This window comes from Bradysia coprophila, unplaced genomic scaffold, assembly GCF_014529535.1.
Source record: "Bradysia coprophila strain Holo2 unplaced genomic scaffold, BU_Bcop_v1 contig_70, whole genome shotgun sequence".
NCBI classification, from domain to species: Eukaryota; Metazoa; Arthropoda; class Insecta; order Diptera; family Sciaridae; genus Bradysia; species Bradysia coprophila.
In genome coordinates this window covers 1,749,910-1,765,618 of record NW_023503941.1, presented here as the reverse complement: position 1 = coordinate 1,765,618, position 15,709 = coordinate 1,749,910, and the positions used below count along the sequence as shown (strand labels likewise).

The 15,709-nt window shown below is 39.3% G+C and overlaps 2 protein-coding genes across 2 annotated transcripts; one reads left to right on the top strand and one right to left on the bottom strand.

Annotated features, from left to right (window-relative positions):
• Positions 1 to 1,489: 1,489 nt before the first annotated feature.
• LOC119083707 (inositol monophosphatase 1) lies at positions 1,490 to 4,657 on the bottom strand. The gene is made up of 5 exons (XM_037193496.1): positions 4,350 to 4,657; positions 2,437 to 2,570; positions 2,240 to 2,358; positions 1,928 to 2,174; positions 1,490 to 1,856 (listed from the first exon to the last, which is right to left on the bottom strand). Exons 1-5 carry the CDS (start codon positions 4,416 to 4,418, stop codon positions 1,598 to 1,600), a joined length of 828 nt encoding a protein of 275 aa, XP_037049391.1. The 5' UTR covers positions 4,419 to 4,657; the 3' UTR covers positions 1,490 to 1,597.
• Positions 4,658 to 8,203: 3,546 nt separating this feature from the next.
• Positions 8,204 to 15,093, top strand: LOC119083678 (cytosolic non-specific dipeptidase). The gene is made up of 5 exons (XM_037193462.1): positions 8,204 to 8,370; positions 10,190 to 10,424; positions 13,720 to 14,165; positions 14,239 to 14,911; positions 14,977 to 15,093. The coding sequence occupies exons 1-5, from the start codon at positions 8,327 to 8,329 to the stop codon at positions 15,022 to 15,024; spliced, it is 1,446 nt and encodes a 481-aa protein (XP_037049357.1). The 5' UTR covers positions 8,204 to 8,326; the 3' UTR covers positions 15,025 to 15,093.
• Positions 15,094 to 15,709: the final 616 nt, after the last annotated feature.

The window sequence follows — 15,709 nt, the reverse complement described above, 5'->3', positions numbered from 1 at the left end:
CACACGGTCGATTTGTGAACAATCTAAGTCGGGAGAGATATGATGTAAAATCACAGTCCATATGATCAAGAGACTTGTACAATAGCACAACAGGCCCATCTGAGGCTTAGGTGCTGGGCTTACACCCTCCCATCTAATCTAATCTAATCTAAAATGGATAATAGGACTTGCGTCACTCTGCTACTGTATGTGGTTTTTGAGCGATATCAGTTTTTTTGTTAGTATTGCGCCATATTTTTAATTGAATTTCCGTGGCTTTGCGAACCTGTGCGATTGCACCATCTCCTAAACTCAGCCGAAAGACACCTTAAACGGTTATAGCTCCCAAACTCTATAAATCTGTCTTGCACCAACGCACTTCAAGCAAAAGTGCTATTAATGACAGCTGCCAAATAGAGTACTATTTTGTATGAAATTTTATCCCCACTCTTTTTACAGTGTAAAATTTTGTGTGGAGCACTGTCAAGTTTCAGTACCCTATTTAGAGTACCACTTTTGCTTGAAGTGCGTTGCTTGCACACGAACTTTCTATCTGTCATATTTTCCGCATTGTTGGTCACATATCTCAATAGCTTAAAAAAACGCTCTTAGCTTCCAAATTATAGACTTTTATGAAAATTCCACCAAATTAAGTTCTTAGGATTCCGTCTTTGGCATACTCTGAAATTTTCACTCAAATCTACCGAGTAATTCAATTGTTTCACCTTGAGAAAGTAAAAAAGATTGGTAAAATTTATCGATTTCAAAACGTTTGAACCTCCGTTTCTTCATTCAAATTTCGAAAGTTTGAAATTTAATTTCTCGACCAAATCTTAACCGATTTTGACGTGCGATTTGCTAATCCGAAAGTTTTGATGTTGTTAATCTTTTGTTTTACAAGCCCGAGCACAAGCCTCCTTCCGGGGAGTTTCAATCTTCAAAGAACTTAAATTTCCGAGAATTTCCAGACTTCCTACCAATTTCTCACTATTTTGCAAGAGACGTTAGCATTTGAATCTGTCAGAGTTTCAACAAATTTCCGACTGTTAGAATATCACTGGATTTTATAGCGCAAAGTCCCAAGGTTCTAGTCGCTAATTTTTCATCCATCCGACGTGAATAACCTATTTTCTCCATTCAAATGCGGTGACAAGATGGCGTTTTGTTGACAATCTTTTTGATGACAGTTTGGGTGAGAAAATTTTTCTTTTCTCAACTATTGTTTTTCCTATGGGGTGTGCGTCTGGAACAAAAGTTTTTTTCTCTTCGCAACTGTCAATTTGGCTTTGGTTTTGAAAAATAGCGGAACAAATTGAGGCATTTGTTTCGCTATTCATGCCCTGTATGGATGAAAAGTTATGTGCTCAGCTCGGGAAGAAATAGGAAATTCAAACTCGGCCGAATTGCAGTCCTCGCTTCGCTCTGGACGGAAACTATCGAAGTTGATCTATGAAATGGTTCGTTTATGTTAGCTTAAGAGCCAGAATTGTGGCGGATACAAACGACAAAGTTTCATTGATTAAACATTCTATCCTCAGTGTATTTCCTCTATTCCAACCAGTCCAATGATGGACTTGATCAATTAAATAAATTAAGTCTGACGAGACCTGCAAGCAAACTAGTCTCTCGGTGGATAATATTGTGTGAGCAAATTCGAAACTTTGTTTGCAAGCTCCGGAGTACTGGCGGCCAATATTCGTCTCGCCATAAAATCTAGCGGTTGACCTGTTGGATCACACGTGTAACCACCGGCTTCTCGGACAATTAAATCTCCTGCAGCAATGTCCCAAGCATGAATGCCAAACTCGTAGTTACAGTCAGCAGCGCCTAGAGCCACCATTGCCATGTTCAATGCAGCAGATCCGAGAGCTCGAATGCTTTATAATTGAATGATTTTCCAGATCAAAAACCAATTTTACTTTCGTACTTAGAGGAGTATACTACATACCCATGAGCGGATTCGACAAGTTTGCGAATATTGTCCATGGTCACATTCAACTTTTCAGCGTCTCGGCTGGTACCAAACTCTGCGGTGATTAGTGCCTTCGACAAATCGGTTTGACCCGACACGTGAATTCGACGGCCGTTCAAAAATGCGCCCTCGTCCTTGATGGCAGTGAACTTTTGATTCAAAATTGGATTGTAGATGATGCCGATTTGTGGAGTTTTATTGACTAGCAACGCCACCGACACACCTAATAGGTGAGTAGAAAAATCATCAAAGTTACAAACGACGCCGCTTAACTTTACCGCCTCTTACACGAATGCGGGAAACTGTGAACAAAGTTCATCGTTCCATCGACAGGATCGATAATCCAAGTCGGTAGATCGGTCAGCTCGGCTTTTTTACCGTCACTAGTCTCCTCTTCACCGATGAATCTGAAAAGAAAATTGAGCAAACGTGGCAGCACGATTCGGTTCGACATTGCGAATCACATCAATATATTTGACATATACCGATGCGTTGGGAATTCGTTGGACAGGTTTGATATTAACAGCTTTTCCACTTCTTGATCGGTTTCGGTTAGCAGGTCCATGTCGCACGATTTCTGTGAGATCGTCTTCTTTTGATCATTTCGGCTGGCAATTATCTGGAATCAAATGAAAATGTCGAATTTCACATTTTGGACCAACGTTGCATTTCATCGATTTCGTTTTGTCTTTGCTCTCAAGAACTTAATTACACTTAGCTAATGCTAGTCCGCGCTGCTATGTCATCTCTGTCACTAGGAACTTTTAAAATATTTTGACTATTGGAGTGATGGAGTGATGGAACGCTAGGAACCAAACTCTAAAGATCTCAATATTTCCCTTACCGAAGGAAGTCCTTTACATCCGAGAGTTTTCGCACTGGGAAGAAGACAAACGTTTTGGATGGAATTCTAGGAACTGACCTATAGACATCTCAATCTTTCCTCAAATCTAGAAGAAACTAAAATAAACTGAAGAAAGGCGATTTTTTGAGTGAAAATGGTGAAAATTGACTTGGGCGGTCAATATTTCTCAAATTTTTTTTTCAGAATTTTTTTTTAGAAAACTTCTGATGACCAGGGAAATGAGTATCAAAGCTATCATTGGGGAATTCACAGAAAAATTTAGAATACCCATGAACGTTGAACGGGCAATATTAGGGCGTATCGAATTTTGCAAATTTTAAGGACCGCGATAGCCTGTGTGCGGAAAACGTAGATCATCGAAAACTGTGTCCGGGCATGTGGTTGATGGATCCGATGGAGCCATGGAAGAGTTCAGCTACTGTCATGGAATATTATGCATACTTACTGGCCAAGGTGTCCTCGACTCAACTGCACCGGTTGCAGTGTCTGCACTTGCTTCGTGGGCGACGTGGCCACTCTTAAAAATTCCATTCACAAATGTTATAAAAGTGATTTCAAGTGTATATCCGATCGGGACATGCCTAGTGTACTGGTAGTGCTCGACCTCCTCTACCACCTCATACCACAGGCTAAACAAAATCATTTGTCTCTCAGGAAATATAAGTCAAAAACCAAAAGGTCACATTTTCGATGTTAGGCAATCTTGGCAGTGACACCTTTTGGACCATCGGTTTCTTTAGTAGTTTGGTAGAGTCTTCAAAGCTCTACATTCCGCTAGAACATTGTTTTCAAATATACTCTCAACTTTCCGAATTATGACCATCGGAAACTTAAGGTCGCCCGGGGGGACTTCTTCCATGGCTCCATCGGATCCATCAACCACATGCCCGGACACAGTTTTCGATGATCTACGTTTTCCGCAAAATTCGATTCGCCCTAGGCAATATGCCCAAAGGGAAGTGTTTTTCTCGTAGTAGAGTCTTGGCGCTTGCGAGCTGGGGATAATATACTACCAAGACGAATGTAAGTAGACCGACAACTGGAAATTATTGGTATAGTTTCCGACACCATCGATCAAAATATTTTTAAGCAGTTGCTTTCAAATCTTGTACTATATTTTATTATATAAAAGACCATTATTACCCTGACATTGACATTATTTCTGTCGTCGTTATCGATAACAAATGAATATGAGACAGGTCAAAGTGCTCACAAAACGATGAAGAAAATACTTATGGTTTTGAACAAGAAAATGCAATTAACTCACTATGACTAATTGAAACCTTGCAGTTTGTTTATCGACGACTATTCATTCATTATCGATAGTTAAATTTTGCCACCCATTCAACTCTGTCAGTTATGTGGAATTCAGTCAGCAGAATATTGTAATGTTGATTGTTGCGCATGCATATTACTTGTGCAATGCATGTTACGTTGTGAATGTCACAAAATCTCAATGCTTTTGCTTCCTAATTCAATTATTGTCTATTCGACGTTCTCTAATCAAATTTTCCAAATAGTTTCAACACTTACGCTCCCAGCTTCATCGACCAGGCTCATAACAACTTCGTAGCATCTCTTTACATCAAATTCGACGTCCATTTTCCGTCCCTTCGTTTTTATCGTACTGCCCGAAGATAGACTTTCCAAACACTGCCACAAAATCGCTTATCCTTATGTATCTTCAACGACAACCCGTATCACAAGATCAGCCCTGATGGTCACCGAATACTCCGAATACACGACTGTGTAAAATCAAATAATCGAAATCTACGAACTGCAAGAATGTTTACATTTACGCTGATTTGTCGTTCGAAGCAGAGATAGCAACTGATTGAGTGAATTTCCATTCAGAACGTGTGGTGTATAGATGTGTGAGAATGTGAGTGTTACACCGGTTTGTTAACACATTGCTTCAGTTGTGTAAGTGAGAATTTTATGAACGAAGTTCGTGTGCGTATGAATGAATCACAAATTGAATGAGAGAGAACGTATGGGAGATCCATCAAAGAAAAAGTTAACAAGCACACTGAAGGGCTGTCCACGTACATCGAATAATGTGGTAGAACCTTATTGCGAGTTACAATACGGACAAATTGAGGGTAATGTTCGGAATTTCCCTTGCCTGTATCCAAGCATAGTACTGCTCCAAGCACCACCACTCCATTTTTTTCAACGTCGAAAAGTCTACAAATTTTCAAACATGTATGCGATCGCACCAAGAAATCATACGACCCTGTCCTTACAAAAGAAATGCACGGCCTACTTTGCTTGCATAAGCCTCCGAATATTTCTTATATTCACGCTAGAAGTTGAGCTGTGGTCCAAGACTTTATTTTTCTAGTTTCGATACCACTTCTCTTGTGTCGGTGTTTTAACACAGATACGTGTCATACTACAGCATAGCTTCAAAATAGACCTTAAATTTCCTTCGTATAGCCAGGTGTCGACGATTGCCAATCGTATACACGCACACATATTTGTAAATTTGGAGACTTTTCGATGTTGGAAAAATGTGTGTTCGTGCTAGGAGCAGTGCTATGGTAAAATCAAAGTCGGTTTGTTCCGATGCTAATTTTTATCTGTAACCATATCGCAAGCATGAATCAACGACTCCAGTTGCTTACATAGCGACAGAAATGTTATACGCACTCACAGTCACTATTTCAGTGGTATTCCCAGTGTGTGGTTGATTTATTATCGGTTGTGCTGCTTGCTCTATCATCAGTTTATTGTGATCCTTTCACCAGACCATATCAGTCATGAGTGCCGCTGAAGTGAATCGAATATTCGAAGCCATCGAATCTCAGTATGAAGTCGATGGAACGATTGATCCTCAACAGAAAGCGATGCTTTTCATGGAAATGAAAAAGTTTATCGGAGGAGAGAAGTTTGTCCAACAAATCAGTGCAGCGTTCCAGCAGATCGAAAACAATTGCAATGGCGAGATGGTTGAAATTGCTCCAGCATATAGTTTGAGTTCCGATAACAATGCACCGAAAGCAATGGGAACCGTTGTGACTTCTCGTCGGAATAAATTAAAATTTAATCTTGCTTTGAAAGTGTTTCACTTGTTTCAGTTTTCTTGTAATATTGATACAAGTCCGATTGATGATTGAATTGAGTGTGGCGGACAGTGAATAAAAATTGATTTGAACGGAAAATATTTCTTTGCATATTTACAGTCGGTTGGACCTACGTACCCCATAAGATTGCCTTGCCTAGGCGCTTGCAGTTAAAGAAAATTGTGAATTTTTTGACGTATTTGTGGTCACCGCCCCACCATAGTCAGATACTACAAATGTTGCGTGAAGCACTGCTAACGCGGCTTCTAGGCCAATCGAAATCGTACAATCGGTTTTCTCGAGTAAAAAGTGGATAAATCCCAATGTAAATTATTAAAATTTTTGTTCCTTTCATTGAATTTTATCAACCGAACATATTATCTACCGGAAACACACACTAATTGTCAATGACATTCAAATTCAGCGAATTTAGTTTCATGATTCATGCAAGTCTTTCATTATGCAGACACAATAATTTTTGCACAGATCGTAGTCACTCCATAACCGTTATGGATGTAGCGCTTTGAAAAGCCAGATTATTTCTCAACTAGTGATTAAGCTGAGAGGTCACGTGCATATAGTTAGCTCTTAATGTACGGTTAGGAATCTATTTGACATGTTGTCCAAAGACCTACAACCTCCATAGATCAGTGTCAAATAGCGGTATCTTCTCTCAAAATGTGTCAAATGAGTTGTCAATTTCACAAAGCTAACCTCAAAAGATGTTTCGTTCACAAAGCCGCCGCTTGAAATGGATGAAAATTTGTGTGGCGTCTCACCATCCAATACTTTTTTTGTTCGATTTGCGGTTAGCTTTGTGAAATTGACAACTTATTTGACAGCTCAAACGACATTGACAATGATCTATTGTTTGGATTGCAAAGGCCTACAACTGTAGGAAAGTCATGTCTTTGGTTGATTTTTAAGTTGGGGCTTTCCGAAAAGTTATTTGTAGTTGACGTCAAAAACCTTATTGCAAGAGTTCGACTTCTCACAATGTGTTACACACACACACACACACACACTCTGTGCATCCAAAAATCATCCAAGGAGAGCCCAACCTGGTAATATATGCAAGGCTGTAAACTTGGGGAGGTCACGCAGACCGACATTTTATTAGATACGCGGGAACACACAACTTCTGATGATTTTCCAAGTAAAAAAATGAAATCCGCCATTTTATCATCAACTTTGGTGTGTCACCCGCGTATCTGTATCAGAGAGATGTTAATTTGACGACTGGGTCGTTTCGACGGACAGAGGGAATATGTCGAATGACAGTTGGGTTTTTGAGAGAGAATTCAATACATTTTCTCTCAACCAATTTTAAAATCATTCGACATATTCCCTCGACATATTCCCTCTTTCCGTCGAAACGACCCAGCCGTTATATTAGCATCTCTCTGATCTGTATCTGCGCGTGACCTCCCCAAGTATACAGCCTTGAATATATATGCAAAGAAAATGAGCAAACGTTTGAACATAAACCCAAATGTTTGAGTGGTTTGTTCCGAATAACTGTAAGCTGTAACGAACACGGCTTCATCCACAGAGATCGGTTTTCCAGAGAATAAAAGTGGCATTGGCAAGAGTAAAGGTGCTTTCAGTCTAAAAAAAAAAATCATCCGTTTAGAAGACAAATTCATCCGTTTACAACAAATGTTCATCCGTTTACGTAAACTCCGCCTACATTCTATTGTTTGAACACATCTGTCAAGTACACGGATGAACTAAATGGACGACTCTGAGTTGGGCTTAAGTCTGAATTCGCAGTCATCCGTTTTCATTCCGTTTTGCATCCGTGAACATGACAGTTGGCATTTCATACAATAGGTTTCTTCCATCGTATGGTAAAAACGAATTTTGACAGGCCGAAAACAAACGACCGACATCCACAAAGGCAAACATAAAGTGAGGTTGTGTTGGCTTCTTTGTGGATGACGATTGACATTTTGAAGGACCTTGGAAGAAACCTATATAGCCATTGGAGCCATTGTTACCTTAAATCGCTTATATGTTTTCGTTGTCAATAATAAAAGTATAAACCAGGTATGGTCTGTTCATACAAACCTACGCTACATGTCCTCCGCTACATACAAAGTTTGACATTCGACCATACCTTGTGTTGACGTTCATTCAACGAAACGAGTGAGATTTTTTTTTTTCAATTTTTCTGAAAAAACCCCGCCAATATAATGATAATGTAGTTTCATTCATCACGCCTGAAGACTACTATCGCTGTTGTATGTGTGTATCAGTCACTGACAGATTCACATTTACACCATGTTGTGTGTGTTAGTATGCCATTAAGTTTTTCCTGTCAAATAGTGAGAGTATATAATCATTCCATTCTCATTCATTGAGTGAGGTGTCAGTTTTAATTTGGAAGAAATTTGTTTTTGAATTTGTTGTGCCTTTCGACTCAAATTGAATTTCTGTGTTATAATGTCCGCAATTCCGTTACCAGAGCCGTTGAAGAGATTGTTTGAGTGAGTATTATTGGTCTTTAGTCAAACATTTTGCCGTTAGTGAAGATCAGATGTTACTGATAGAGATCATATCTACCGGCTAGTTATGTATACAAAAAGCGTTTATTTATAACAGCTTTGACTGTTGCCACTGTGGCCAATAAGCGTTGATTATAGAGAAAGCAATAATTGACAAAATCTTATGACAACTAATTCATTTGTAATCGGGAACAATGACCGAACCAGTTGTGACCGATGAGTCAAATGCATTCTTGTTTTGAAATAAACAAAGAGATCGATTTCAATTCCAAAAATATGATTGCAACGACAAAATTCGGTTTCGCTTTGTTTAAATCACTCACTGGTCTGAATAATGCAAGCAGAGGCTAGAGGATATGTGGTTACAATCGATGATAAGAAAAGCCAACAACATTCTGTGCTGTTCTATAATACACCGACTTTTGCGGTTGGTGTATGGTTGGGAGATAAAATGAATGAGCATTGCTCAGTGAGCAATAACCTTTTATCTGACTTATCATCTCATTTGCGCACAATTTAAGTTGTGACAAGCTACAAATGGTATTCTTCAACACAGTTTTCAGGAACCCAATTCTATGGTGGCGGGACAGGATATCGTCAGGAACGATACTATCGTTCACAAAACGATAATACCGTCATGTGGACGATATTTTCGTTTTCTGAACGATTTATAGACCAAAGAACGACATTATCGTTTTTTGGACGATAATATCGTTCTTTGGACGATAATATCGTTCTTTGGACGATAATATCGTTCTTTGGACGATAATATCGTTCTTTGGACGATATTATCGTTCTTTGGACGATATTATCGTTCTTTGGACGATAGTATCGTTCTTTGGACGATAATATCGTTCGTTGGGCCTTAATATCGTTCAAAAGAGATAATAAAAACGCCGTTAAACCGAAATGTCTACTGCCACCTATAACTAATAACTTGACCATCAATCACAAATTTTAATTTAGAAACTTTCACGAAACTTTAATACTTCTCTTTAATACGGTTGTCGAGGAGTCTTGCAATAAAACACTGTTATCGAATGAATTATCTCAAGTGCGGCTGATAAGTCACTTTTTCGAATTGATAATCGTAGTAGCGTCATCTCGTACAATCAATGTTAGGTCACTGCAGTATTTCGAAAATGATTTTAAAGCGTTTCCCCTCAAACCATAGTCCTAAGAACTGTTATTGCAACGAAGGGGAACAGTTAAATACAATGCTGACAGCGATCTGGGCTCGTCTGTGGAACATTTCTATAGACAACGCGTTTTGTCATCCAGAAGCTCTAAGTCCTGTGACTGGCACGGTTTTCTAAATTCATTCAGAATATGAGCAATAGTATGTTCCTTTCATTGTAACCTTACTGGCAGGCGTCGGACCGCCTGATTCCTGAAATGCACGACGTCAAAACAAACATTTGAAAGATGATTCAAGGATCATTGAAATTACTGTATCGTTACGTCTTCTTAAAATCTGAACACTCCTATTATGGGCCAATGTTCTTTACAATCAACAGTCGTTGTTAACTCATAATAGCCAGCCAGCGTGTAAACTTCTCAATCAGTATACAGTGGACGTCAATGAAATGTAGGCATTGTTTTTCAGCTGGTTCACTTATTCTGTTTATATGTGGGTGAAATAGTGAAACGCACGTGCGTGATAGTGGTAAGACGGTATAAAGACGTATGAGCAGTCTTGTTATAATAAATGGACCAGCTGAAGCAAATTCATGCCTAAACACCACTGTAGTAGTTATGATCAGCTATATCAATGTGCTAAAAAAACCGATTGACATTTTAGGTACGTTGACGGACATAAGGCCGAGTACATAAAAAACTTGAGTGATGCCGTTGCCATCAAGTCTGTATCAGCATGGCCAGAAAAACGTCCCGATATAACGACTATGGTCAATTGGACCGTTGACAAGTTGAAGGCCATCGGTACAACGGTTGAATTGGCTGATGTTGGCGTTCAAACACTCCCCGATGGTACAAAGCTCGCTCTGCCGAAAGTAATTTTGGGCATTTTGGGAAACGTAAGTATTTCACACATGATCGATGGGCTGTGGTCTCATATTGTTTTCAAATTGCTGATAAAAATCGCAGTCTTATCTGTTGAATGATTCGTTTCGACAACAATTGATTGGATTATCGGTTGTGTGGTGAACAAACAAGTAAACATGTGGTTTGTCGGTATACGGGTTCATATCAGAAATTTTCCGTTGAGCGAATATATGGGCTAAAGGAAAAATACCAACGACGATCATCATGTCCGGAGCGTTAGCGGAGGACTTGACGCAGTCTAACTTCCAAAAAAAGAAAGAAGAAAATTTTTTGAGACGCGGCAACAATATATAGGCGAGAATTTAAGTTTCTTTCCTTTGGCCTGTATCACCACAAATCCTATTCTATCTTATTCGCGCTTCAAATACGAGCAAAACGAGCTATCACTCGACTATGTAGGTTTAAAATTGCCGGAGATACATCGTTTTGAAGTTGGTCACTTTGATAGAAAATGCACCAAATTAACGTTTTCCAAACAATCAAAATCTTTCAACTTACTCTGTATGTTTCTATCTGTCTGTCTATCTATCTGTCTATCTATCGACGGTCGATCTCGGAAACTAGTCAGCCAATTTCCATGAAATTTTGCAGGAACCTCAGGGTGGGCATAAAAATTAAATTGTGATACGCCATTACCCCAGGAAAATTCAGAATTTTGTTTAATTGGCCTCGAAGTGGTTTCTGAGTGTGGTTTTCGAGGGTCGGGAACGCGTTTTCGGCTGTAGCTTAGCTGCATTGAAACCTACAGAGGCGTGCGACCCATCAAATGAAAGGTATTCGTAACACGATTCGAACAAACAAATAATTAAAAAATTCGGGGCAAATTCGTTTGAGCTAGAGTGAATAGAGTGACCAAATTTTGAGCTACTCGAGCGTAGGATGAAAGGACTAAAATTTTTTTGGGTTATGAGAGATAGAGAATTACTTTCTTCGGCAAAGTCTCAGAGTTTTACGAGTAGAACAGAGGAGCATATGTGAAAAATGTCGAAAGTTGGAAATGGGTGGGTCAATTATGTTTTTAGAGGTATTTCTTGAATGGTGGCAGATAGAGAGTTACTTTATTCGGCAAAGTCTCAGAGTTTTACGAGTAGAAAAGAAGGGCATTTGCGAAAAATGTCGAAAGTTGGAAATGGGTGGGTCAATTGGGGTTTTGGAGATATTTCTTGAATGGTGGCAGATAGAGAATTACTTTCTTCGTCAAATTTCTTCAAATTTTCGATTTTCGTCAAATTTTCGATTTTCGTCAAATTTTCGATTTTCGTCAAATTTTCGAATTTCGTCAAATTTTCGAATTTCGTCAAATTTTCGATTTTCGTCAAATTTTCGAATTTCGTCAAATTTTCGAATTTCGTCAAATTTTCGATTTTCGTCAAATTTTCGATTTTCGTCAAATTTTCGATTTTCGTCAAATTTTCGATTTTCGTTAAATTTTCAATTTTCGTTAAATTTTCGAATTTCGTCAAATTTTCGAATTTCGTCAAATTTTCGATTTTCGCCAAATTTTCAAATTTCGCCAAATTTCCGAATTTCCGTTATAAACTGTTATAAAAAGCAGTGTTCTAAAACTTCTAAAACGACTGATATCCCAACAAAAATCTCTTCGAGAAAAGTGTGACGCAGTCTTTGAAATACAATTTCTAAAATGAATGATATCGCTAGAGTTGACGCTTTCAGCTTCGTTACGCAAAAATTAAATTTTACACCCAATTTTAGTTCAAACAAGCTGGCTTAGGTTTTCTCATCATCTGCCAAATAATTTTTACCAAAAAAAACAACCAAAATTTTAGCAAAAAAATCTGCGTCGCATGTGGCAGATAAATTTTCTTGCTGGTCTGTTCCTGAACATTTGCCACTTTGCGACGCAGATTTTTTTTGTGAAATTTTGGTTGTTTCCAGTCAAATCTTTTTTTGGTAAAAATTATTTGGCAGATGATGAGATAAAACTAAGCCAGCTTGTTTGAACTAAAATTGGGTGTAAAATTTAATTTTTGCGTAACGAAGCTGAAAGCGTCAACTCTAGCGATATCATTCATTTTAGAAATTGTACTTCAAAGACTGCGTCACACTTTTCTCGAAGAGATTTTTGTTGGGATGATTGTTAGTTCAGAAAATGTAAAATGTGTGGTACGACTGTTGTCTAATCGGAACAGTAAACGATCCAATATAAGCACTTAAACATTTCAACTTCTCATATTCGTCGTAGATGCTTCCAAACCACAATAAGACCCTTTTTTCCCTGAAAGTACGTGCAATTACCTTTCTAATGACACCTCACACGACCATGCACGTTTCGTGTACCTCGAGAAATTTCTGTAAGAAAAGTGTAAGTTTTCCGTCGTTTTTCGGTTGAAAACTTCAACTGTACATATCTTAGTGTGGATGACTTTTAAACCCAATAAGACCCTATTTTCCCCGGAAGTACATGCAATTACCTTTCTAATGACACCCCACACGACCTTGTACAGCTCGTGTAACTGGAGAAATTTTTGTAAGAAAAGTGCAAGTTTTCGGTTTTTGATGACCTCACACTAGCCACACAAGCTTCGAAGAATTTTTTTGAAAGTGGTTTTGGCTTCTGGGATTGAATACCTTACTGGGCACATATCAAACATTCCAATAGAAAATGCGTCTGATTTCGGTCTTCTGTTTTTCAGAAGAATCCCTCTTTACAGGTCAAGCTTTTAGCACCTCGTTCAAATTAATGCAACAAATGACGCCCCCTCTAGGAAAGTCTTGTGGGAAATGTATTTTACATTCACTACCACAAACCCTAAAAATTAAGAGTTAGAAATGGTCAACGAGGGAAATTGACCAAACGTTTTTCACAGATCTTCAACTTCATCCTGAACCGACGACAGAGTCAGAACCTCCGTTTTTTGATGGTAGTTCCCGGATCTTTTACATGAGCTGTGTTTCTGAGGTCGAGTTGGGAAGTATGATGCACGCACAATTCGTTGCACCTCTGTCGCTTCTAACTCTTCTTAGCCCAAGAACTTCAAAATTTTGAAGGATTTTACATGTTTCTGTGGGTTGCCGTCTAAATTTTTGGAATTATTGGTGTGAGTGTAGGCTGGTTCCTAACTACGACAATTAGCAAATGGAAATTCTCGATTTGACACATCCCTTATTGCTACACTGCCTTTAGGAACGATGTTTCTGGCAATATTTATTCAAAAACCTCTCGTACCTTGCTTATCTCTTGCCTTAGCTTCCATTTGTTAACAGCTGAACTTGACTCAACTCATTAAAATTTTGTGTTGTTTTTAGGATCCAACAAAGAAGACTGTCTGTGTTTATGGACATTTAGACGTGCAGCCAGCACTGATTGAAGATGGCTGGGATACGGATCCATTTGTGTTAACCGAAAAGGACGGCAAATTGTACGGCCGTGGATCCACGGATGACAAGGGACCAGTTTTGTGCTGGATCCATGCAATCGAAGGATTTCAAGCGTTGGGCATCCCAATTCCGGTCAACATTAAATTCGTGTTCGAAGGAATGGAGGAAAGTGGAAGTGAAGGACTGGACGAATTGTTGTTCGCCCGGAAGGACGATTTTCTCAGCGACGTGGATTATGTTTGCATTTCGGATAATTATTGGCTGGGAAAGGAGAAACCGTGTATCACGTACGGCCTCAGAGGAATCTGCTATTTCTTTTTGGAGGTGGAGTGTGCGTCGAAGGATCTGCACAGCGGAGTGTTTGGCGGTACTGTGTAAGTTTCAAATGCATTTTCCAATGCGTTGGGCGACACGATGATAACATTTTTCTTTCAACACACACATTAGACACGAAGCCATGACTGATTTGGTTTATCTGCTGGGAACATTGGTGAGAAAAGATGGACACATTCCAATCGACAACTTATACAGAGAGGTGGCACCACTGCGACCGGACGAAAACGAAACGTATGAAAAGATTAGCTTTGACGTCGACGAATTCAAAAAGGATGTGGGCGCAACGACGCTTCTACACAATGAAGACAAAACGCAATTGCTCATGCACAGGTGGCGTTATCCATGTCTATCCATTCATGGCATCGAAGGCGCATTCTACGAACCAGGCCAGAAAACAGTCATACCACGGAAGGTCACCGGCAAATTCTCCATTCGCATTGTGCCGAACCAACAGCCGGACGCAATTGAGAAGTACGTCTGCGACTACATCAATGCGAAATGGGCGGAACGCGATTCGCCGAATAAAATGCGCGTTTTTATGTCGCATGGCGGTAAGCCGTGGGCTGAAGATCCGAATCATCCACATTATGTTGCGGCCAAGCGAGCCACTCAACATGTTTATCGTGTTGAACCAGACATGACATGCGAGGGAGGTTCTATTCCGGTGACGTTGACGTTCCAGCAGGCAACCGGGAAAAATGTGGTCCTGTTGCCAGTTGGGGCAGCTGATGACGGTGCTCATTCTCAAAATGAGAAATTGGACGTTCGCAACTACATTGAAGGGGTGAGTTGTGGAAGATACTTTCCAAGGCACAGGGTCGGATTGACTTTCTTTATTGTGTTTTCCAGACAAAACTTCTTGGATCGTATTTGTATGAAGTGGCACAATTGGAATAAAGTCCACCCACATGGACGCTAAAATGTATTCATATCCATCGAAAACGCAGTAACAATAAAGGCGGAAAATTTTTAAGTTTTTTCTTTGATTCATTAATTTGTCTGCCACTGACACTGGTAATTACAAGAACTAGCAGCACGGCTTAGTTTTTGGAATTTAACGACCGGAGATGTACCAAGAAAGATGTTTACACAAAATTAATGTAGCGAAATAAGTAGCACAATTCTCCAAAGTTAGCGTTTCAAAAACTATTTTTGAAAAATTCCAATTGCTTTTTAGTCCAGGTCGATATGTCGAAAAAAATGGCTCCGTGCGAATTACGTCTAAAAAAAATTTGTCTCATAAGTTTGCCATAAGAAACATTTTTTCCGGAAAATGGAAAATCGTTTTTCCGGGCAGAAACGCCATTCATATGAAAACCTTTAAAGTCGAATTTTTCTGGTTCCCTCCTGGTTTTTCCTTATACTGTTACCTTAACCATCGAGATAATTCAGAAAGGAACCATAAAATGGTCAGAATTCCCTGCAGATCTATAGTTCTAGGTTTGGTAAGGCAGCGGACCATGAAGACGTCACTTATTTTTAGGAGCTGGCCTCTGGTGATTTCAAATTTTTTTAAAGTCGAAATGTTAGCCGAAAAAATGGCCAAAAGCGTAAGAAATGTCTAGTGTTCAAAGAAGTCCTG